Below are 18,811 nucleotides of genomic sequence, written 5' to 3' on the forward strand. Positions count from 1 at the left end.
GGGTCCTGGGATCGAGCCCCGCATCAGGCTCCCTGCTCAGCGGGAAGCCTGCTTCTCCCTCTCCCACTCCCCCTGCTTGTGTTCCTGCTCTTGCTATCTTTCTCTCTGTCAAATAAATAAATAAAATCTTAAAAATAAAATGATAAATTGTCAGGTATCCATGCGGTAGTTTTGTATGGTGTGTTTAATAGAAAATGTAAAATATTAGAAATGAACAAATGTTCACTCTGAACTGTTGATGGTATAAAGAAGAAATTAAAAGTATCTGCTTATGTTAGTTGAGGAAAAATAACATTTCTCAGCTTTGCTTATTTTGCCATCTATTTAAAATTTCTTTACAAAAGCATTTAATTTCCTTAACAAAGGTGTTCTTTACAAATGCCATCTGCCCATGTAATAAGTAATAAAAAAAAAACTAGATGAGTACAAAGACTAAAATGTCATGCCCATTGCCACCACCCCAGGTCTACTCAGTGTTCACATGTTGGTGTTTATCCCTCCAAAATTGTGAGAAGGTGCTTTTTAAAAATAACAGTCCTATTGCAAGCGTGTACTGCATCACATTTTCTGGGGTTGGTGACCAGGAATTTTCTTCCTTCCCTCACTTCTTTTGTTAATGTTTCTAACCGAAAGTTGTGCTTGAATACATCCATGTTGTAGGAGAGTCAGCTGAATAAACACGGAATGAAGTTAGAGACTCCTCAGGTCCCCTTCACTCTTGCCCATGATCAGAGCTAACTGCATTCAACAGTGCACCCTGCCAGGCACCTGTAGCTGCCTTTACCTGCAGAGGGATGGATCTTTACAGTTTTTAAAAAACAAGTGGGGCGTATTATTTGGGTGCATATATACTGTTCTGTGATTTGCATTTTCACTTAATGATATATTGATGAAGTTTTTCCATGTTCTACATAATCATATACCCATGGGGTCTATATTGTTCTGTTTTAATTTTATTGTTTTACATTTATTTTTAAAGAACTAAATGGTTATATTCTTCTTACAAAAAATTTATACAAATAAAGCAAAAGTCTTTCTTGAATTATATGCCAGAGATAATTTCTGTTACCAGTATGGTGTACACTTCATCCTTCCTGGGTTTTTTTTTAATTTTTAATTTTCATTCCAATATGGTTAACAGACAGTGTCCTATTAGTTTTAGGTGTGCAATATAGTGATTCAGCAATCCTATACATGGCTCAGTGCTTATCACAACAAGTGCACTCCTGAATCCCCTTCACCTGTTGCATCCATCCCCCACCCCTCTCTCTGGCCACCATCAGTTTTGTTCTCTGTAGTTAAGAGTCTTTTTTGGAGTCCTTCCTGTTTTTTGTTTTTGTTTTTAATATTTACGTGCGCGCACACACACACACACACACGTGGTTTTGGTGGGTAATTTTTAAATTATTATCTCAGTTTTCCTGCAGCTTGCCTTTTTTTTTTTTTTTTTTTTTACTTAGCAGTATATCTTAGAGATCTTTCCTTGTTAATACGTGGATATCTTAACTCATACTATATTCCATAGTATAGATAAACCACAGCTTATTGTAAACATTTACTGTTGGTTAACATCTACATTGTTTCTGTTACCTGACATTTATAAACCATATTAAATACATGCTTCTTTGTGTGCCTGTTCAAGTGTTCTCTAGTATAAGAAAAAAGAATTGCTGGGTTGATGGGGGTGTGCATTTTTAATTTCAATGAGAACTGCCAAATATCCTTCAAAAATCTGGTACCACCTTGATTTCTCACTGTTGGTAATTTTCTATATACCATTACCAATCTATGTGTTATAAATATTTTAAAAAAATTTTGTTTTCTTGGATGATCTTATCACATTAATTTCTCTTTATTGCTTTGAATTTTTACTTCCCACTTTTATTTTGGATTGTTGGCTTTCTTTACTGATTTACAGGAGGTCTCTTTTTAAAATAAATATCTTTTTCTGTTTTGTATGTTGCAGATACTTCTTTTCTCTTACTTGTTTAGGACGTATTTAATCACATCTAAATATTTAATATTTTAAGTAGTCAACTTACTGTTCTTTTTATCTTCTTGAATTTTGTTTTTTATATAAGAAAAAGGCTTTCTCGACTCAAGGTTTATACAGATACTTTTATAATTAAATATTGGGGAAAAGACTAAATTCTCTTGTCCCGGAGGCATTTCTAGAATTTTGTGTTTTTCTCACTGATTTGGAATACTACCTGTATCATAAGGTTAATTCTCAAATATATGTGGTTCTGTTTCTGAACTTGAACTCATTTCTGGTCCATCAAGCTAATTTGTCTGCTGCCAGTATCACACTTTTAAATGACTTCATCTTTATAAAAGTCTTGCTGTTTAACGAGGAACATTCCTCCCCAGGTTAGTCCTTCTTAAAAACTGTTTCCGGGGTGCCTGGGTGGCTCAGTCATTGGGTGTCTACCTTCGGCTTGGGTCATGATCCCAGGGTCCTGGGATCAAGCCCCGTATTGGGCTCCCTGCTCAGTGGGAAGCCTGCTTCCCCTTCTCCGACTCCCCCTGCTTGTGTTCCCTCTCTTGCTGTCTCTCTTCTCTCTGTCAAATAAATAAATAAAACCTTAAAAAAAAAAACCAACAACTGTTTCCTATGTATTTTTATATCCAGCAATACTTTGTTTGTATTATAAAAAATTGCATTAATTCCTCTTGGCATTTTGATAGTGGTTGTATTGCATTTTAGATTCACTGAGGGGCAGTTTTGCAGTATTGCCTTTTTTTTTTTTAATTTATTTATTTATTTTAGAGAGAAGCATGAGTGGGCGGGGCAGATGGAGAGGGAGGGAGAATCTCAAGCCGACTCCACGCTGAGCATGGAGCCCAACAATGGGACCCGGTCTCATGACCCTGAGATCGCGACCTGGGCTAAAACAGTCAGTCGCTTAACTGACTGCGCCACCCAGGTCCCCTTGTGGTATTGCCTTTTTGTCCAGAAATATGTTGTATCTATATATTAATTCAGATCTTAATATGGCCTTCAGTCTCAAGGTCTGTGGTTGTCTGCCTGAAGGTCTTACATATTTCTTTTGTGTTGATTCTTAAAGAGTTTATTGGGTTTGTTGCTATAGTGATTGGACTTTGTAGTTATTTATTGCTTCTGTGTAGGTGGATTTTTGACTTTTTTGTATGTTGATTTTTTAGTTGTAGAACTGTACCAAAGCCTATTAGTTCTAATAGTGTGTGTTAATTATCTTGATGTCGTAGGGAAGCTCTGTCTGATAAAAATGTGAGCCTAGATGCAAACCACATATGTAAATTATAACTTTCTAGTAGTTGTATTAAAAAAGTAAAAAGAAACAGCTGAAGTTTATTTTAACAATACTCTTTAATGTAATATGTCCAAAATATTATAATATCAACATGGAATCAATATTAAAAAAAATTAGTGCGAAATTTTTACTTTTGTATTAAGTCTTCAGAATTCAGTATTTTATACTTACAGCAAAATGCATTTGGGGCTAACCACATTTCAGGTGCCCAGTTCCCACAGTGGCTGGTGGCTAGTGGCTACTCTGTTGGACAGTGCACAATCAGGTTGCTTGCAAATAATGAAATATTTTTCCTTTTTTGGGGGTTGGGGAGGAGGTCTGTTTTTTTCCCCCTTGCCTTAACGCTTTTGCTTGGAGCACCAGTAGTATGATGGTGATGTTGGTGATATTGATGGGAGTTCTTCCAGTGTGTGACCACTGTGGATTTCGATAGGTTTTAGACTTGAAAGAGGTTACTTTACTTTTCTAGCTTGTAAGAATTCTTAATAGGTTTTAAGTTTAATTTTAAAAATTGGCCAGATCATCTCTCCCTCCATTTTAAACTGACTAGAAATACAGGCATACCTCATTTTACTGTGTTTTGTTTGATTGTACTTTGCACATACTGCCTTTTTTTTTTTTTTAAGGTTTGTGACAACCCTGCATCGAGCAAGCCTAATTGCCCCATTTTTCTAACCACATTTGCTCACTTTGTATCTCTATGTCACATTTTGGTAATTCTGACAATATTTCAAATTTCTTCATTAATGTTATATTTGTCATGGTTATCTGTGATCAGTTATTAGAACTAGTAGCAGAAAGCTCAGATGATGGTTAGCATTTTTTAACAATGAAGTATTTCTTAATTAAGGTATGTACATTGGTTTTTTAGACATAATGCTATTTTTCACACTTAATACACTACAGTATAGTGTAAACATAACTCTTATATGCAGTGGGAAATCAAAAAACTCATTTGATTTACTTTATCACAATACTATTCGCTTTATTGCAGTAGTCTGGAACCAAACTGCAATCTCTCTGAGGTATGCCTGTGTATCAATACATTTCTAGAATGATGAACAATTCTTGCATTTCAGAGACAAAACTTTCATGATCATGATGCATTTGTTCTTTTAACAAATTTTTCTGTAAGATTTCATCTGCTTTTGTTTGAGTCTATCTAAAAATCTCTTTGCATTTCTCCCTCTTGTTTTAAATGCAGTCGCTATTCAGTTTCTATATCAGGGAGATTTTTCAGGCTTTGTCAAATGAGTTGTGTAAATATGCCTCTTGTTTTGTACTTTGGAGCTATTTATATAATATGGGAATTGTTTGTACTGGGCGGGCTCGGTAGACTTACTTATAAAACATCTGGACTTGATTTGCTAGCTCTTTGACTCCATTTCCCACTCTTTTAAGGGAATTTGTCCATTCAGATTTTTGTCTTTGGCCAATTTTGACATTTTGTATCTTCCTAGATATTTTAGTATTTTGCTTATGTTTTCAAATATATTGGTATAAAATTGTACATGAAATGTTGTTATAATTATGTAGATGTTTTGATATATTAAAAAAATCTAGAAAGATACAGGAAACTTAATAGTGGTTATCTATGGGAAGGAGAAGTGGAATTATGGCAGTAGGGAGTGGTAGTCTTAAAAAATTTTATATCCTTTGGCAATATGAGAATTTTCAAGTAATGAACTTGTTTTACTTTAATAATTGAAAAGAGTGTTATTAAAAAGTATAGAAGATCGTACAGAAATATGTATATCCATCTTACTAGTCCCAGCACATCGTAACTGTGTGTTTTCTTCTCAAGCTGGCCTCTGGACTGTCTTCACCCTGGGTGGCGTGGGCAGCAAAGCAGCTGCCTCTCCAGAACTTTCTTCCCCTCTGGCCAACCAGAGTCTCCTGCTTCTGCTGGTGCTGGCCAACCTGACTGATGCTGCAGATGCACCAAACCCCTACAGACAAGCCATTATGTCCTTTAAGAATACACAAGGTTTGTGGTACTTTGTTCATGCCCGCCCTCCTTCCCCCCCCCCCCACTTCTCCACACTTATCGTGGAGCCTAACATGGGGCTCGAACTCACAACCTTGAGATCAAGACCTGAGCTGAAATCAAGAGTCAGATGCTCAACCAATTGAGCCACCCAGGCGCCCCTGAATATCTTTCTAATGAGGAAAGAGGGTATTGCTTATCCATATTGTTTATTATTTTATAGTTGTGGAAATGATTCTCAATTGTATATTTTCCTATTCGTTAAAGATGAGGAAAAACTTAGACTCCTCTGTCTGTATTCACAGGAAGGTTAAATGAATCTTAGATGAGAGCTGTGGTTCTTTATATCCATTTAAATTTACATTTTTATCTAGAGATAACGAAGCCAGTGTTTGCTTAATTTAGATCAGCCTGTCCTACCTATTAGGGATAGGAATTAGCCAGAAAACTCCAAATGATAGGTGGTTTGAAGTTTTTCATTTGAAGTCTGTATTCCAATTAGAGTTTTATAGAACTAAAAATTAGAACTCAGCAAACTTTTTCTGCAAAGGGGCAGATGGCTTTGTGGGGTCCTGTGTTGTCTGTCACTACCTCTTACCTCTGCCCCTGGTGCAAAAGCAGGCATAGATAATAAGGACATGGCATTGCTGGTTTCCACTAAAACTTATTTCCAAAATAGGTGATGGGCTTGTCTGTGGGCTCTAACTTGCCCTGAAGTAGAGCTTGAGTAGTTAGTTCCATGTTGAAAGAATAATCTCTAATCAAAAGATTATACCCCATTAAAAAAAAAAAAGGATTATACTCTGTAGGCCAAATTAATATGGTAGCTAGATTTTCAAGATTTATGGCATGCTAGTATACTTAAGATGTGTAAGAAGTGAAGTTACTGGATAGGAGCATTCCTAAGGCTTCTGATACGTGTTGCCATGTTCCTTTCCAGAGTTCTTATGCGTGTTTCTTAATAGTGCGTGAGTATGCCAGTTGGGGGTACCTTTGCCAACCCTGGTATTATTATTTGTAGGGGAAAACAATAATAGGGAGTCTCTAACATTTGATAGATAAAAAGTGAAAACTCATGTATCTGAGAGTACTTTCCTGTTCCCATTACTATTCCATTGTGACTTACTGGTTAAGAAAGCAAGTTGTGGAGTCAAGCAGACCTAAGTTTACACCACACTTCTGTCACTTCAGAGCTGTGAGGCCTCCTCCAGTTTGCTTAACATCAGGCCTCCCTCGCTTTGTCTATAAAATGGGGATAACATCACCTTAATAGAATTTGTATAAGTACCACGCAAGGTAAGGTTTTAGAATGATTAGCTCACATCTTACAACACAGCCTGATGTTCCGTATATGGTATTTATTGTCACTTTTGATGCTCAGGCCGGATGTTACTAGGTAGGGTTGAACCTTTTTGGGATAGCCATCTTTTTGGTGGATTGTTGGGTGCAATGATTCTGAACATTGACTTTAGGGTTAGACTGCCTTGGGTTCATATCCCAGTTTTTATTCTTTAAAGACCAGTGTTTTTATCTATAAAGCAGGGGTTAGGATCTCTACCTCACAGTGTTCTTATAAAAAATTAAGTGGGTTTTTATCATAGTACAGAGTCACTATATTATTGCTATAATTTTAAGAAGCAGTATGATGTAGTGATGCCAACAGAGGCTGATCTTGGCAAAGTTAAATCTCTCCAAGCCTTTATTTCATCCTTTGTGAAACTGATCAAAATTATGACATGATCATTGTATGCATTAAAATAAGGGCTAATACATATAAAGCTGTCAGTATAATAACTAGTTCATAGGACTTCTTAGCTAGTAATATTTAAATGTTACGGATACACACAACACACATACTCCATTTGCAGCCGTGTATAATACAGCTGGGTGAACACGTTACTTCGCTTCCAGAATCGTCTTCCACCGAGTGTTCTGTAGATGCTGTAGCCTTTTTGCACTCACAGATTACATGCAATGCTTCCTTTCACCATCCTTTGCAAAAATAAGTCACATAAAACAATTATTTTTAGAACCGTCAAAAATACAGTGTTAGGATTGAAAAAATAACCTGTATTTTATTTTCTTATTTTGGTGGGGTTTTTTTTAAAGATTTTATTTATTTATTTGACAGAGAGAGAGAGACAGCGAGAGAGGGAAAACAAGCAGGGGGAGTAGGAGAGGGAGAAGCAGGCTCCCCGCTGAGCAGGGAGCCCAGTGCAGGGCTCGATCCCAGGACCCCGGGATCATGACCTGAGCCGAAGGCAGACACCCAACGACTGAGCTACCCAGGTGCCCCAAGATAACCTACATTTTAAATGTAGGAGGAAAAGTGAGGGCACTTTGTAGTAAAATTGAAGACTTTTTAAGATAATTCTCACAAATGTATAGTTGAGAAGAATCTGAGAGGTATGGGACTGTGCTATCAGAGATTGTATTGACACACATTTCTTTTCCATAAGAGTAAAGCTTTTAGAGATGCTAAAGCAGTGCTTTTATTTTTTATTATTTTTTAAAGATTTATTTATTTGAGAGAGAGAGAGAGAGAGAATGAGAGAGAGAAAGCACATGAGAGGGGGGAGGGTCAGAGGGAGAAGCAGACTCCCTGCTGAGCAGGGAGCCTGATGCGGGACTCAATCCAGGGACTCCAGGATCATGACCTGAGCCGAAGGCAGTCGCCCAACCAACTGAGCCACCAAGGCGCCCTAAAGCAGTGCTTTTAAAATTTTATTTTTATTTATTTTTTGCTAGTGGTTCTTTTTTTTTTAATCTTGGTTCTTTTTAAGATATTAAAGATATTAAAATATCAACTCGTTGTGCTGTCATGTTCCAGTGTTTTATCTGATAAGATTATACTTTTCTCCAAGTCTGTTGACCTGTCTTTCCCTCCTTTTTGGCTTGCTAACTTTGCTGGCTTCAGTGTCTAAGCAAGTCCAGTTAATTGGTAGGAAAGGGGCACTGTCAGTTTTGCAATATCAGGAATTTTCCCACATGGGCTGTGATTTATGATTTTCATCATGCTAGTGACTCTATTTTGAAAAAAGGTTTACCAAGAAATTATATACATTTTCCAGTAGTTGTTTGAGATTTGATGTATCCTACTGTGGAAGCTAATGCTGAACATAACTGATGCTGATAATACTTTAAAACTAGCTAGGGGCACCTGGCTGGCTCATTCAGTGGAGTGTGCAACTCTTGATCTCAGGGTTGTGAGTTTGAGCCCCACGTTGAGGGTGGAGTTTACTTAACTAACTAAATAAATAATAAAAATAAGAATTAAAAAAATAAAACTAGCTAAATGATATGATGTTATCCTAGCTATTTTCTTCATAAATGGATTAGTGACATTGGTGAATGAGCCATAGTTATTCATTTGAAAAAAATTAACTCAGCTTGAAGTCCTTTTTTCTTTTTAACCCTTACAAGAGGATTTTCTGTTTTATGTAGAAACTTTTGTATTCTTTGTCTCAGTATTTTTTATTTAGGATTGGTGGTCATTTAGTTTTGGTAACAGAACATGTAAGATGTCATGTTTATATCTGTTAGAGCGCTTTTGGCCTGGGTCTGTAGTTCTGTTTATATAAGCTCCTATGTTCTTAAAACCAGCTTCATTCAGCTATATTAATGCAAAAATCATAATAAAGTCGAAGTATGTGACTTAGTTTAGTTGCTTTTTTATATTTGGCTTTTTAAAGATAAAACGTTACTCTCAAGTGGTATTTGCACATTGATTTATAATCATTGGAAAGCCTTGGTTTAGATAGTACAGAGAAATAAACTGTCCCAGTTTTTTTTTTTTTTTTCCTTTGGCAAGAACATTTCAGTTCTACTGTCTCGGCAAATTTCAGTTACATAGTAGTGTGATCAACTCTAGTCACCATGCTTTACATTAGTTTAGTTCTTTAAGTAAAACTTAAAATATAAATTGAAATTTTGAACCTGAAATGTAGTGACATACAAAGTTAATGGGAATTGAATTGTACACATTGTGTTCTTATTATTTACAGAAGGCCCAGTCCAGAAAATACTGACATAGTATTTTAAAAATTTTGTGGTTTGTGTGTTCCAGATAGCAGTCCTTTCCCCTCATCAATTCCACACACTTTCCAGATTAACTTCAACAGTCTGTACACAGCTCTTTGTGAACAGCAGACATCTGACCAAGCAACTCTCCTCTTGTACACGTTGCTCCATCAGAATAGTAATGTTAGAACATACATGTTGGCTCGCACAGATATGGAAAATCTTGTAAGTATCAAACTACACATTTCATGCTTTTTGTATTGTTTAATCTTTTGAAGAGCCGTTTCTTTTCTCAGGAGGGGTAAGTATGTTTGGCTGGTTGCAAAGGTGATGCTTGAGAGGTTGACGGGGAGCTGCCACCAGGCACAGACAGAGGTGTGAGGTTTGCAGTGTGGGAGACAGCGCCCGTGCTGATGTTGCCACAGAGCAGAGAGCACAGCAGCGCGACCAGCTTCCCTGTCCTTCGGGTCTTACCCTGCCCAGGATCTAGCCTGATGGAGTCCTTCAAGAAGCACCGCGCGCCATTCTCAAGATATTTATACCCTTGTGGTTCTTTTCAGATGCTAAGTGTCCACCCATCAAGTTCCTGTAGTCTGTAGTCCCAGTTGCAGCAAGTTCCTGACGAACATGGCTAAGCTCAGTTTCCCACGCGTTGCATCCCTTCGGCAGGCTTAGGCTTGAGGTCTGACTGAACTCAATTCTGGGAGTGTTAGAGCTATTTTAGGGTACCTGTGCCAGACAGCAACTTGCATACACACTATCCTGTATTATGTGAGTGAAAAACTCCTGTAGGAAATCACGGATTTCCATTTGTGACTAATGTATAAACAAAAATGTTTCTATGAGTGGAAAAGTAACCTTACCTCACCAAGGTGTTAATATTATAATTGAAATACATACTATAGAGATACCTGTGGGTTATTTATACATTAATAGAATTGTGAACATCCCTGAAATAGGCAGCAGCTTGCTGGTGGCAATAGGAACGTTCCCTCTGTACCAGTTTTTACAGGTTGACTGCAGGATTCACCAGGATTTGGTGGCCATTTTGTCAGTGTTAAAGATAAAATATTGAGTTAACATGGAATGTTAGAATTCATTTGAAGAGTACGTTCTATGTCAAAGTGACCCTAAGGACAAAAAACATGATGCATGAACCTGTCTGCACACAGCTATATGTGGAAAACATTGGTTATTTTAAATAGTAAAATTGGATGTAACAGTGTACTGCTCATGTGAGTAAAAACTTGGAGATGGCTTGTTTACTGAGGGGTGAGTGAGGATAAGCAGAGACAGTTCTGAGCATGATGTGTTCTAGGGGAAATGATGGCAGTAAGCAGAAAGCCCATGACACCACCTGTTCTAGAAAGTTCCATGGTTAAGTATGTTGGTACATAAGAATATGCAGAGAACAGTCATCGGTATGTGATGACATACACCAGTAAAAATTTAAAAGGTTTTGTTTTGGGGTTTTTTTGGAGTGGGGTGGAGGGTTATATGCTTATTTTTGTTTTTAATTTCTCATATAGATTACTTTGATAATGTCTCAACTGATGTCCTTATCTGTCTTTTTTGCCTTTATTCTATAATATTGAGACTATGATTAGAAAATGTGTTATTGGTAGGAAATTTACTGTGCTGATCTGATTTTGATTTTGTTAATAATTTTATTCTACAATCTTTCCTATTAAGGTAATGTTTGACACATTAGTGTTTGTAAGAATACCTTCTTGTGTATAAATTCCTGCAAGGCGGGAGGCAGACCTGCTTCTACTCAGTGTCACATGTTGGCCTAAACGGTCTCTGCAGACCCATTTTTACGTGGTGGCAGACCTTCATACGGGGTGATTGTTTTCCCTTCTGGTATCTGAGCTATACATGGGGAAAGTACCTTCAGGCATATGCTGGTTTTGTGTGGTTTTCTTTTTCCTTTAAAGAAACCTATAACTATGAAATTAAAACAGAGTGCATAATAAAAGCATAAAGATTGAAAACATTGATCTTATAATAAAGTAATTGAAATAGTAAAATAAAATTTCTATTTGATAGGTTTTACCAATTCTTGAGATTCTGTATCATGTCGAAGAAAGAAATTCACACCATGTGTATATGGCCCTTATAATATTATTGATCCTTACAGAAGACGATGGCTTTAATAGATCCATTCATGAAGTGGTAAGTTACCATTACTTTGCTTAGAGTCTCAGAGTTATAGAATAGTCAGGTCCCTCTGCAAGATTTACTGCAGCCTTAGCATTTCTTCCTTCTTTTCCTTCTGGTAGAACACAAGAACCTGACTTAGAAAATGGTGTGTCTGTCTTCTGACTTATGAAGTGCTTTTTTTCTGAATGACTATTAGCCACTGTTAAAGACTCTGTCAAAATGGTTTCTTCAGTAATTGAGGCAAATGTTTCTGCTGCCACTGAGTTCATTTTTCCTCTCTCATTCCCCTTTTTTAGTTGTGGCAGAAATTGTCCCACAAGTTTGCCTATTGTATACAGAGTAAGTGAAGGAATAGGGAATAAAGAGAAGAAGCCTGAGAAATTGTTTTGTTTTTGAAAATGATGTAACATAATTTAACTCTTTCAATTTTAGTCTTGTGGGTGAGTTCCAACCCCACACTGATTTTTATCTTCCTCTTTGTATTTTCTTTATGTCAAAGTAACACATGTATATAGTTTTGTTTTTGGGTGTTTTTTTTTTTTAAAGATTTTATTTTTAAGTAATCTCTACACCCAATGTGGGGCTCAAACTTACAACCCTGATATCAGGAGTCACATGCTCCACTGACTGAGCCAGCCAGGCACCCCAACACATGTACACATTGTTTTAACACTTTTATAGAAGTACTAGGTTTTAGTGCAACATAATACATCCTATGTCTATCCTGCACCTGATTCCCACTCCCCAAAGACCAATGCTATTAACTCTGTCCATGTTTCTAAATAACATGCTTGTTTTGTTATTTCTTGATTTTCCAGATTTAGATATTAACTGTCCTCTTCCTAAAATGGAAAATAAGTCATAATTAGCTCTCCTTCCTGCACATGCCTGTTTCCTTGGGTTCCCAGCCCCCTTTCCACACGTAGACTTTTCCCCTCCTTCCATTTTATTACCATTTTCAGCTTGAGAACTCAGCTTTTTCATGATTATGATTAACTAGTATTCTTAGCTCAGCTATGTAATGTATGATAATTGCACTTCCTTTCTTGTTCATGTTTTGGTTTTTCTGTAGCACATGATTGCCCAGTTTTTTTATTCATGTATCAGTCACTAATTCAGCCCCCATACTTCAACAGAACTGAGAATTCCCTCTAAATATATTAAAATACATTGCACATCTTCTTAGTTTCATTTTCTTCTTTGGCTTCTGTCTTCGGCCATGTTGGAGGCTTAACTCAAAAGTTTGGTGATCGATGTTTTATTTAGAAGTAAGGCACTAAAAAGTTGATTGTAAGTTCTGTGTGTGGACAGAACTTACTTGATTTTAACTTGCTCTACATGGTCTCTTTCTCTGGGTACTCTGCTCTCTGTAGGCCTTTTCTTTTGGGCTGATCAGTTTCTCAGAGGGGGCTCATCCAGTGTTCCTGCTGGGGGGTGTCTAGCGGAAGAAGGGGCTAGGGCTTTCACTCTTCATAGGATACAAACACTTTTTTTTTTTATCTTCAATAGGGTTTTTGTGGCATGTTTACTCTTCTCTGATGATGTTCCATTAAGACTTTTTTGGTCTCTTATATGGTGTGACCATCATTTCAACTAAGATTTAGGGAACCTTGACACTGTAGAAAGAAGATAAAACATACAAATTTCCTAATTCTTGTGTTTAGCAAAGTACCACCAGAGAGAAAATATTAGTACTGATTTTCTCATTTTTATAGCATTTATCTTTAATAAGAAACAAAAACCAATATAATTTTTAAAAAATTTAAATTGAAGTATAAAATGTGCACAAATTTTGAAGGTATAACTTAGGAGTTTTGATGTACATATCTACCTGTGTTATTACCACCCAGATCAAGTTACTGAACGTTTCGCAAACATAACAGAAATGCCTTTTCCTGGCCAGTCCCCCACCGCCAGTCAGTGAACCATTATTCTGACTTTGACTCACATAGTGTTGTTGAGATTTACCTGTGTTATTGCATCATTGGTTGGTTCTTCTGTATTGCTCGGTGCTATTCCACTGTATGAGTATGCCACAGTATATTTATCCATTGTCTTGGTGGTAGATACTTGCTTTTTTTCCCAGTTTGGGACTATGTTTGTTAAGACTGCTGTGCTCATTTTTACACTTGTACATCAGCGGACATATGCACTCATTCTCTTGAGTGTACACCTAGGGTAGAATTGCTGGGTCAAGGGCAGGTGTGTGTTTAGCTTGAAGAGACAGTAATAAAACTGAAGTTGTGTCTCACCATAAGTTCGCAGTTCCACTCCAAGGTTGTATAGGAAGACTTGTACTTTTGCACAGAGAGTACATGCTTATTAATGGTCATCCAACATCATTGTTGATAATATTGAAAATGTTTAGAGGATGCAGAGTCCAAAATCTGGAGAGTAAGAAAGGGGAATGAAAATGGGGAAGGGTACACAGCGGGTCTTCACCTATGTCTGTAATGTTGTATTTGCTTCAACAGCATGGAAAACAAAATAAAACAAGAAGTCACCAAAAAGAACTTTGAAGCAAATATGACAAAATATGTTAAGATTTGACAAAATTCAAGGATGGCTACACTTTTTATTATATTGCTTTCTATACTTTACAAAAAAGTATTATATTTGGTAATTAAAGTTAGCATAGGAGTTTGCATTAAAATTAAACTTTACTGACTTTAAAATTAAACTTCACTGACTATAAACTTTACTGACTGCCAAAATGGTGATGGTAAGATAGGGAAGGCATTAGGTTTGTTCATATTCAGGCTCAGTTCCATAAGGACTTCAGGGTATTCCAGATGACGTTTCAAATTCAGGTATTTAAATCTTTTTTTTTTTCCCCTCTAGAATTTGACTTTCTTGTTGACCTTTGTTTATTTTTATTCTTTTCCTTTCCATATGTAATAGTAAATATGAGTAAGTAAATGTTTCTACCAAAGTTCTCTACATGGAATTATTAGCTGTGGATCTAATTGTCCATGAAATAGATTCTGGTATCTCATTTTGGCTTGAAGTTGCATTTCCTCATACCCAATGATGATCAGCATTTTTTCATGTACTTTTCATGTGCTTATATATTGTCTTTTGTGAAGTATCTTTCCAAATTTTCCCTATTTTAAAAAATTATACTTTAGAAAGTTCATTGTAATTTTTTTTAAAGATTTTTTAAATTTATTTGAGAGAGAGAGTGTGCACAAGCGGTGTGTAGGGGCAAAGGGAGAAGCAGACTCCTTGTTGAGCAGGAAGGCGGATGCAGGACGTGGGGCTCCATCCCAGGACCCTGCGATCATGACCTGAGCCGAAGACAGACTTTTAACCGACTGAGCCACCCAGGTGCCCCAAGTTAATTGTAGTTTTGAGAAAAATAGAATTCATGTACCCTTTACCTAGTTTCCCTTAGTGACAACTGTAATTTGCCTAACAGTAATACAATATCACAACCAAGACATTGGCATTGACATAGTCAAGATACAAGACATTTCCATTACCACAGGGATGTCCCTGTGTTTACTTTGTATAGCCATACTTTCTTTTTAAAAAATTGGGATTTTGGGGTGCCTGGGTGGCTCAGTTGTTGAGCGTCTGCCTTCGGCTCACGTCATGATCCCAGGGTCCTGGGATCGGGCCCTGCGTCAGGGAGCCTGCTTCTTCCTCTCCCACTTGCCCTGCTTGTGTTCCCTCTGTCAAGTAAATAAATAAAATATTTTTTAAAAATTGGGTTTTTCTTTTATTACTGAGTTGTAAGGCTTCTTTTTTTTTGCTGAATCACGTGGATTTTTTTCCCAGTCTGTTAAAGTAGTGCATTACTGATTAAGTTTTGAATATTGAATAAACCTTACATTCCTGGGATAAATTGCACTTAGTCATGATATATTCTCTTTTTATATACATTTGGTTAAGTTATGAGCTTTGATAGTTTGTGTCTTTCAAGGAATTGGTACATTTCTTCTAAGGTATGGAATTTATTCCTGTAAAGTTGTCCATAATTTTTTTTACTTATTCTTGTTTTTGTCTTATTACTGTTTTTTTCCCTTACCTTTTTATATTTGCACTAGCCATAGAGATGTTATTGCTCTTATTCTTAATGTTGGAATATGTATCATTTCTGTCTTATTCTACCTCTGTCTGGCTAGAGGGTTGTCCTCCCTCCCTCCCTTCGTCTTTTGAAAGGACCAACTTTTTTTTTTCTTGAAGATTTATTTATTTTAGAGAGAGAGTGAACATACAAGTGGGAGGAGGGGCAGAGAGAGAGGGAGACAAACAGACGCCCTGCTGAGCAGGGAGCCTGATGCAAGGCTTGACCCCAGGACCCTGAGATCATGACCTGAGCAAAAACCAAGAGTCAGGTGCTTAACCAAGTGAGCCACCCAGGCACCCCTCAAAGGACGAACTTTGGATTCCATTGACTTTTCTCTGTTTTCTTCTATTTTATTCCTACTTTTTATTTCCTTTCTTCTTACTTGAAGTTTTAACTTCTTTTTTTTTTTTCGAGATTTTTTTTTTAGGTAGAAGCTTAGATCTTTGATTTTAAATCTTTCTGCTTTGTTACTATAAGCAAAATATATGAAAATTCATAAGATTGATAAACCCCCAGAAAGATGATCAAGAAGAGAAAGAGTTACAAATGTCTATTACTGAGAATGTGTAGGAGATCAGGACAGATCCTACAGATATTAAAAAATGTTCAGAGGATACTATGAGTAATTTTATGCTATAAAATTTAAGTGTTGAGTGAAATGGACAAATTTCCTTCACTCCCAGAAAAAAACTTAACCAAAGCTCACAATAGAAAAAAAAAAATCAAAATAGTCCTGTTTTCTTTTAAAGGAACTGACTTTGAATATAAAATCATCCTAAATGAAAATTGTTGGCCCAGCTGATTTTACCTATGAATTCTTCTGAAAACTGAAGGAAGAAATAACACCAATCTTATACAAGCTCATCTAGAGAGTAGAAAAAAGGGAAATCTTTCCAACTCATTTTATGAGGACAGCATAATCTTGATGCCAACTTTATCAAAATTTGATAAAGGAAAATTACAGGTGGATCTTGAGAGACAACAATTTAATAAGTGGCATAAATGTAATCATAAAGTTTATAAATCTAATATCATAAAATGGAATAAAGCAAGGTAGCAAAAAGAATATATCTGTGTCAATAATAATATTCCAAGAATGCAAGGGTAGTTTAATATTAGAAAATCTCTCAATGTAACTTACTAATTTAAGAGAGAAAACCCATAAAATCATCTCAATAGATACAGAAAAAGGATTTGATAAAATTCAACACCAATTCATGATAAAACAGAGTTGTCAATAAAATAAGGGTAGAAAAGAAATTCCTTGTCTTAACAGTGTATCTACAAAAACCTACAGTTAAAAGCATTATACTCGTTTGGAGAATTTTAGAAATATTTTCTTGAAAGTCAGAACAAAGAGGATGTTCTATATTACCACTCCTCTTCAGCATTGTATCAGGACTCTAAGCAGGTCATTTAAACTTGAAAAGAGAGGAAATCTAAATGTCTGTATTTACAGATGTTATGATTAACTACATAGGAAATTCAAGATACTAATACTAGAACTGTTAAGAAAGTTGAGCAAAACTTCTGAATCCAAGATCCATATACAAAACAAATACAGTTTCTACACACCAGTAACAAAGCACTTCAAAAATGTGATCTAGAGAGGTGCCTGGGTGGCTCAGTCAGTTAGGTGTCCAACTCTTGATTTCAGCTCAGGTTGCGATCTCAGGGTCATGAGATTGAGCCCTGCATCTGGCTCCACGTCCAGCAGGGGGTCTGCTTGAGATTCTCTCCCTCTCTGCCCGCCCCACCCCTCCTCTTTCTCAAAATAAATAAATAAATCTTCAAAAATGTGATCTAGAGATACTATTCATAATGGCAATAAAACTGCAGTGAACTTGGGAGTCAGTGTAACAGGAAGTGCAACATTTCTTATGGCAAAAATTACCTAAATGAAAGATACTAAGTATGACTTAATAAATGGAGAGAGATACCATGTTCACAGATAGGAAGACTCAGTGACAGAGTTGTTAATTTTGCTTTCAAATTAATCATTATGTTGAATGCAATCCTGTTCAAAATCTCAAGATTTTTGTGAGACTTGATCACCTGCAGTTGACCTTTGAGCAACGTAGGTTTGAACTGTGTGGGTGTACTGATACATGGATGTTTTCAATAAATATAGTACTGTAAATGTATCTTCTCTTCCTTAGTAGGCTTATCACTAAATTTTTTCAGGTGTCAAAAGTTTGACTTTTGGATGGATTTTTGGCTATGCAGGGGTTTGGGTACCCCTAACCTCTGCATTGCTCAAGGGTCACCTGCAGTCCCTGAAACCATATGGAAGAACATTTTGCCTAGAAAGTTTTTGAAGAAAAGCAGTGTGGAGTTATCTTACCAGATAAGACTAGTTATAAAACATTAGTAATTAAATGTGTTTCATTAACAGTGGAATAAAAAATAGATAAATACAAAAGAATTTGGAGAGTCCAGAAATTACAAACTCACGTATGGCAACACAAATGTACGACAGAAGTAGTAGATAAATTGTGCTGAGATTGAGAGTTTGGCTTATCTAATAGGAAAAGTAAAATTAGGTGATTTTGCCCCACATACAAAGACAAATTCCACTTGTGTTAATAAGGCCTAGATATAAAAAGCTGAACTTTAGGGGCGCCTGGGTGGCTCGGTCATTAAGCGTCTGCCTTCAGCTCAGGTTGTGATCCTAGGGTCCTGGGATCGAGCCCCATGTCGGGCTCCCTGCTCTGCAGGAAGCCTGCTTCTCCCTCTCCTGCTCCCCCTGCTTGTGTTCCCTCTCTCGCTCTCTCTCTCTCTGTCAAATAAATAAATAAATAAATAAAATCTTAAAAAAAAGCTGAACTTTAAAATCTCCAAAGAGAAATTAAAGGATAATATTTTTATGAACTCAGGATAGGGATTTCTTAAGCATACCATAAAATGTATAAACCATGAATAAAAACAATAAAATTGACAACATTAAAATGAAAAACTTTCATGGTTAATAAAGGTGAAAACAGGGGCGCCTGGGTGGCTCAGTTGGTTAAGTGGCTGGCTTCGGCTCAGGTCATGATCCTGGGGTCCTGGGATCCAGCCCTATACCCTTGGCTCCCTGCTCAGCAGAGAGCCTGCTTCTCCCTCCCCCTCTGCCTGCCGCTCTGCCTACTTGTGCTCTCTCTCTATCTCTCTGTCAAATAAATAAATAAAATCTTAAAAAAAGTGAAAACAAGCCATAGACAGGAACATAGATTAGCATAATCAGTTAGAAAAACCAAAGTATTCAATAGAAAAATGGGCAAAGTAATAGAAAAA

General features: G+C 36.6%; 1 protein-coding gene across 1 annotated transcript in view; it reads left to right on the forward strand.

The window, feature by feature from the left end:
* Positions 1-18,811, forward strand: part of DYM (dymeclin) — a 342,784-nt gene that overhangs the window by 119,688 nt on the left and 204,285 nt on the right. Inside the window, exons 9-11 of the mRNA XM_025886653.2 lie at positions 5,098-5,280; positions 9,347-9,525; positions 11,350-11,475. Of these exons, the coding sequence (XP_025742438.2) occupies positions 5,098-5,280; positions 9,347-9,525; positions 11,350-11,475 (488 nt within the window). The remainder of the gene's footprint in view (positions 1-5,097; positions 5,281-9,346; positions 9,526-11,349; positions 11,476-18,811) is intronic.

The sequence above is a fragment of the Callorhinus ursinus genome, unplaced genomic scaffold (assembly GCF_003265705.2).
Source record: "Callorhinus ursinus isolate GAN/ISIS: 27379988/994484 unplaced genomic scaffold, GSC_fseal_2.0 scaffold11, whole genome shotgun sequence".
Classification (NCBI taxonomy): domain Eukaryota; kingdom Metazoa; phylum Chordata; class Mammalia; order Carnivora; family Otariidae; genus Callorhinus; species Callorhinus ursinus.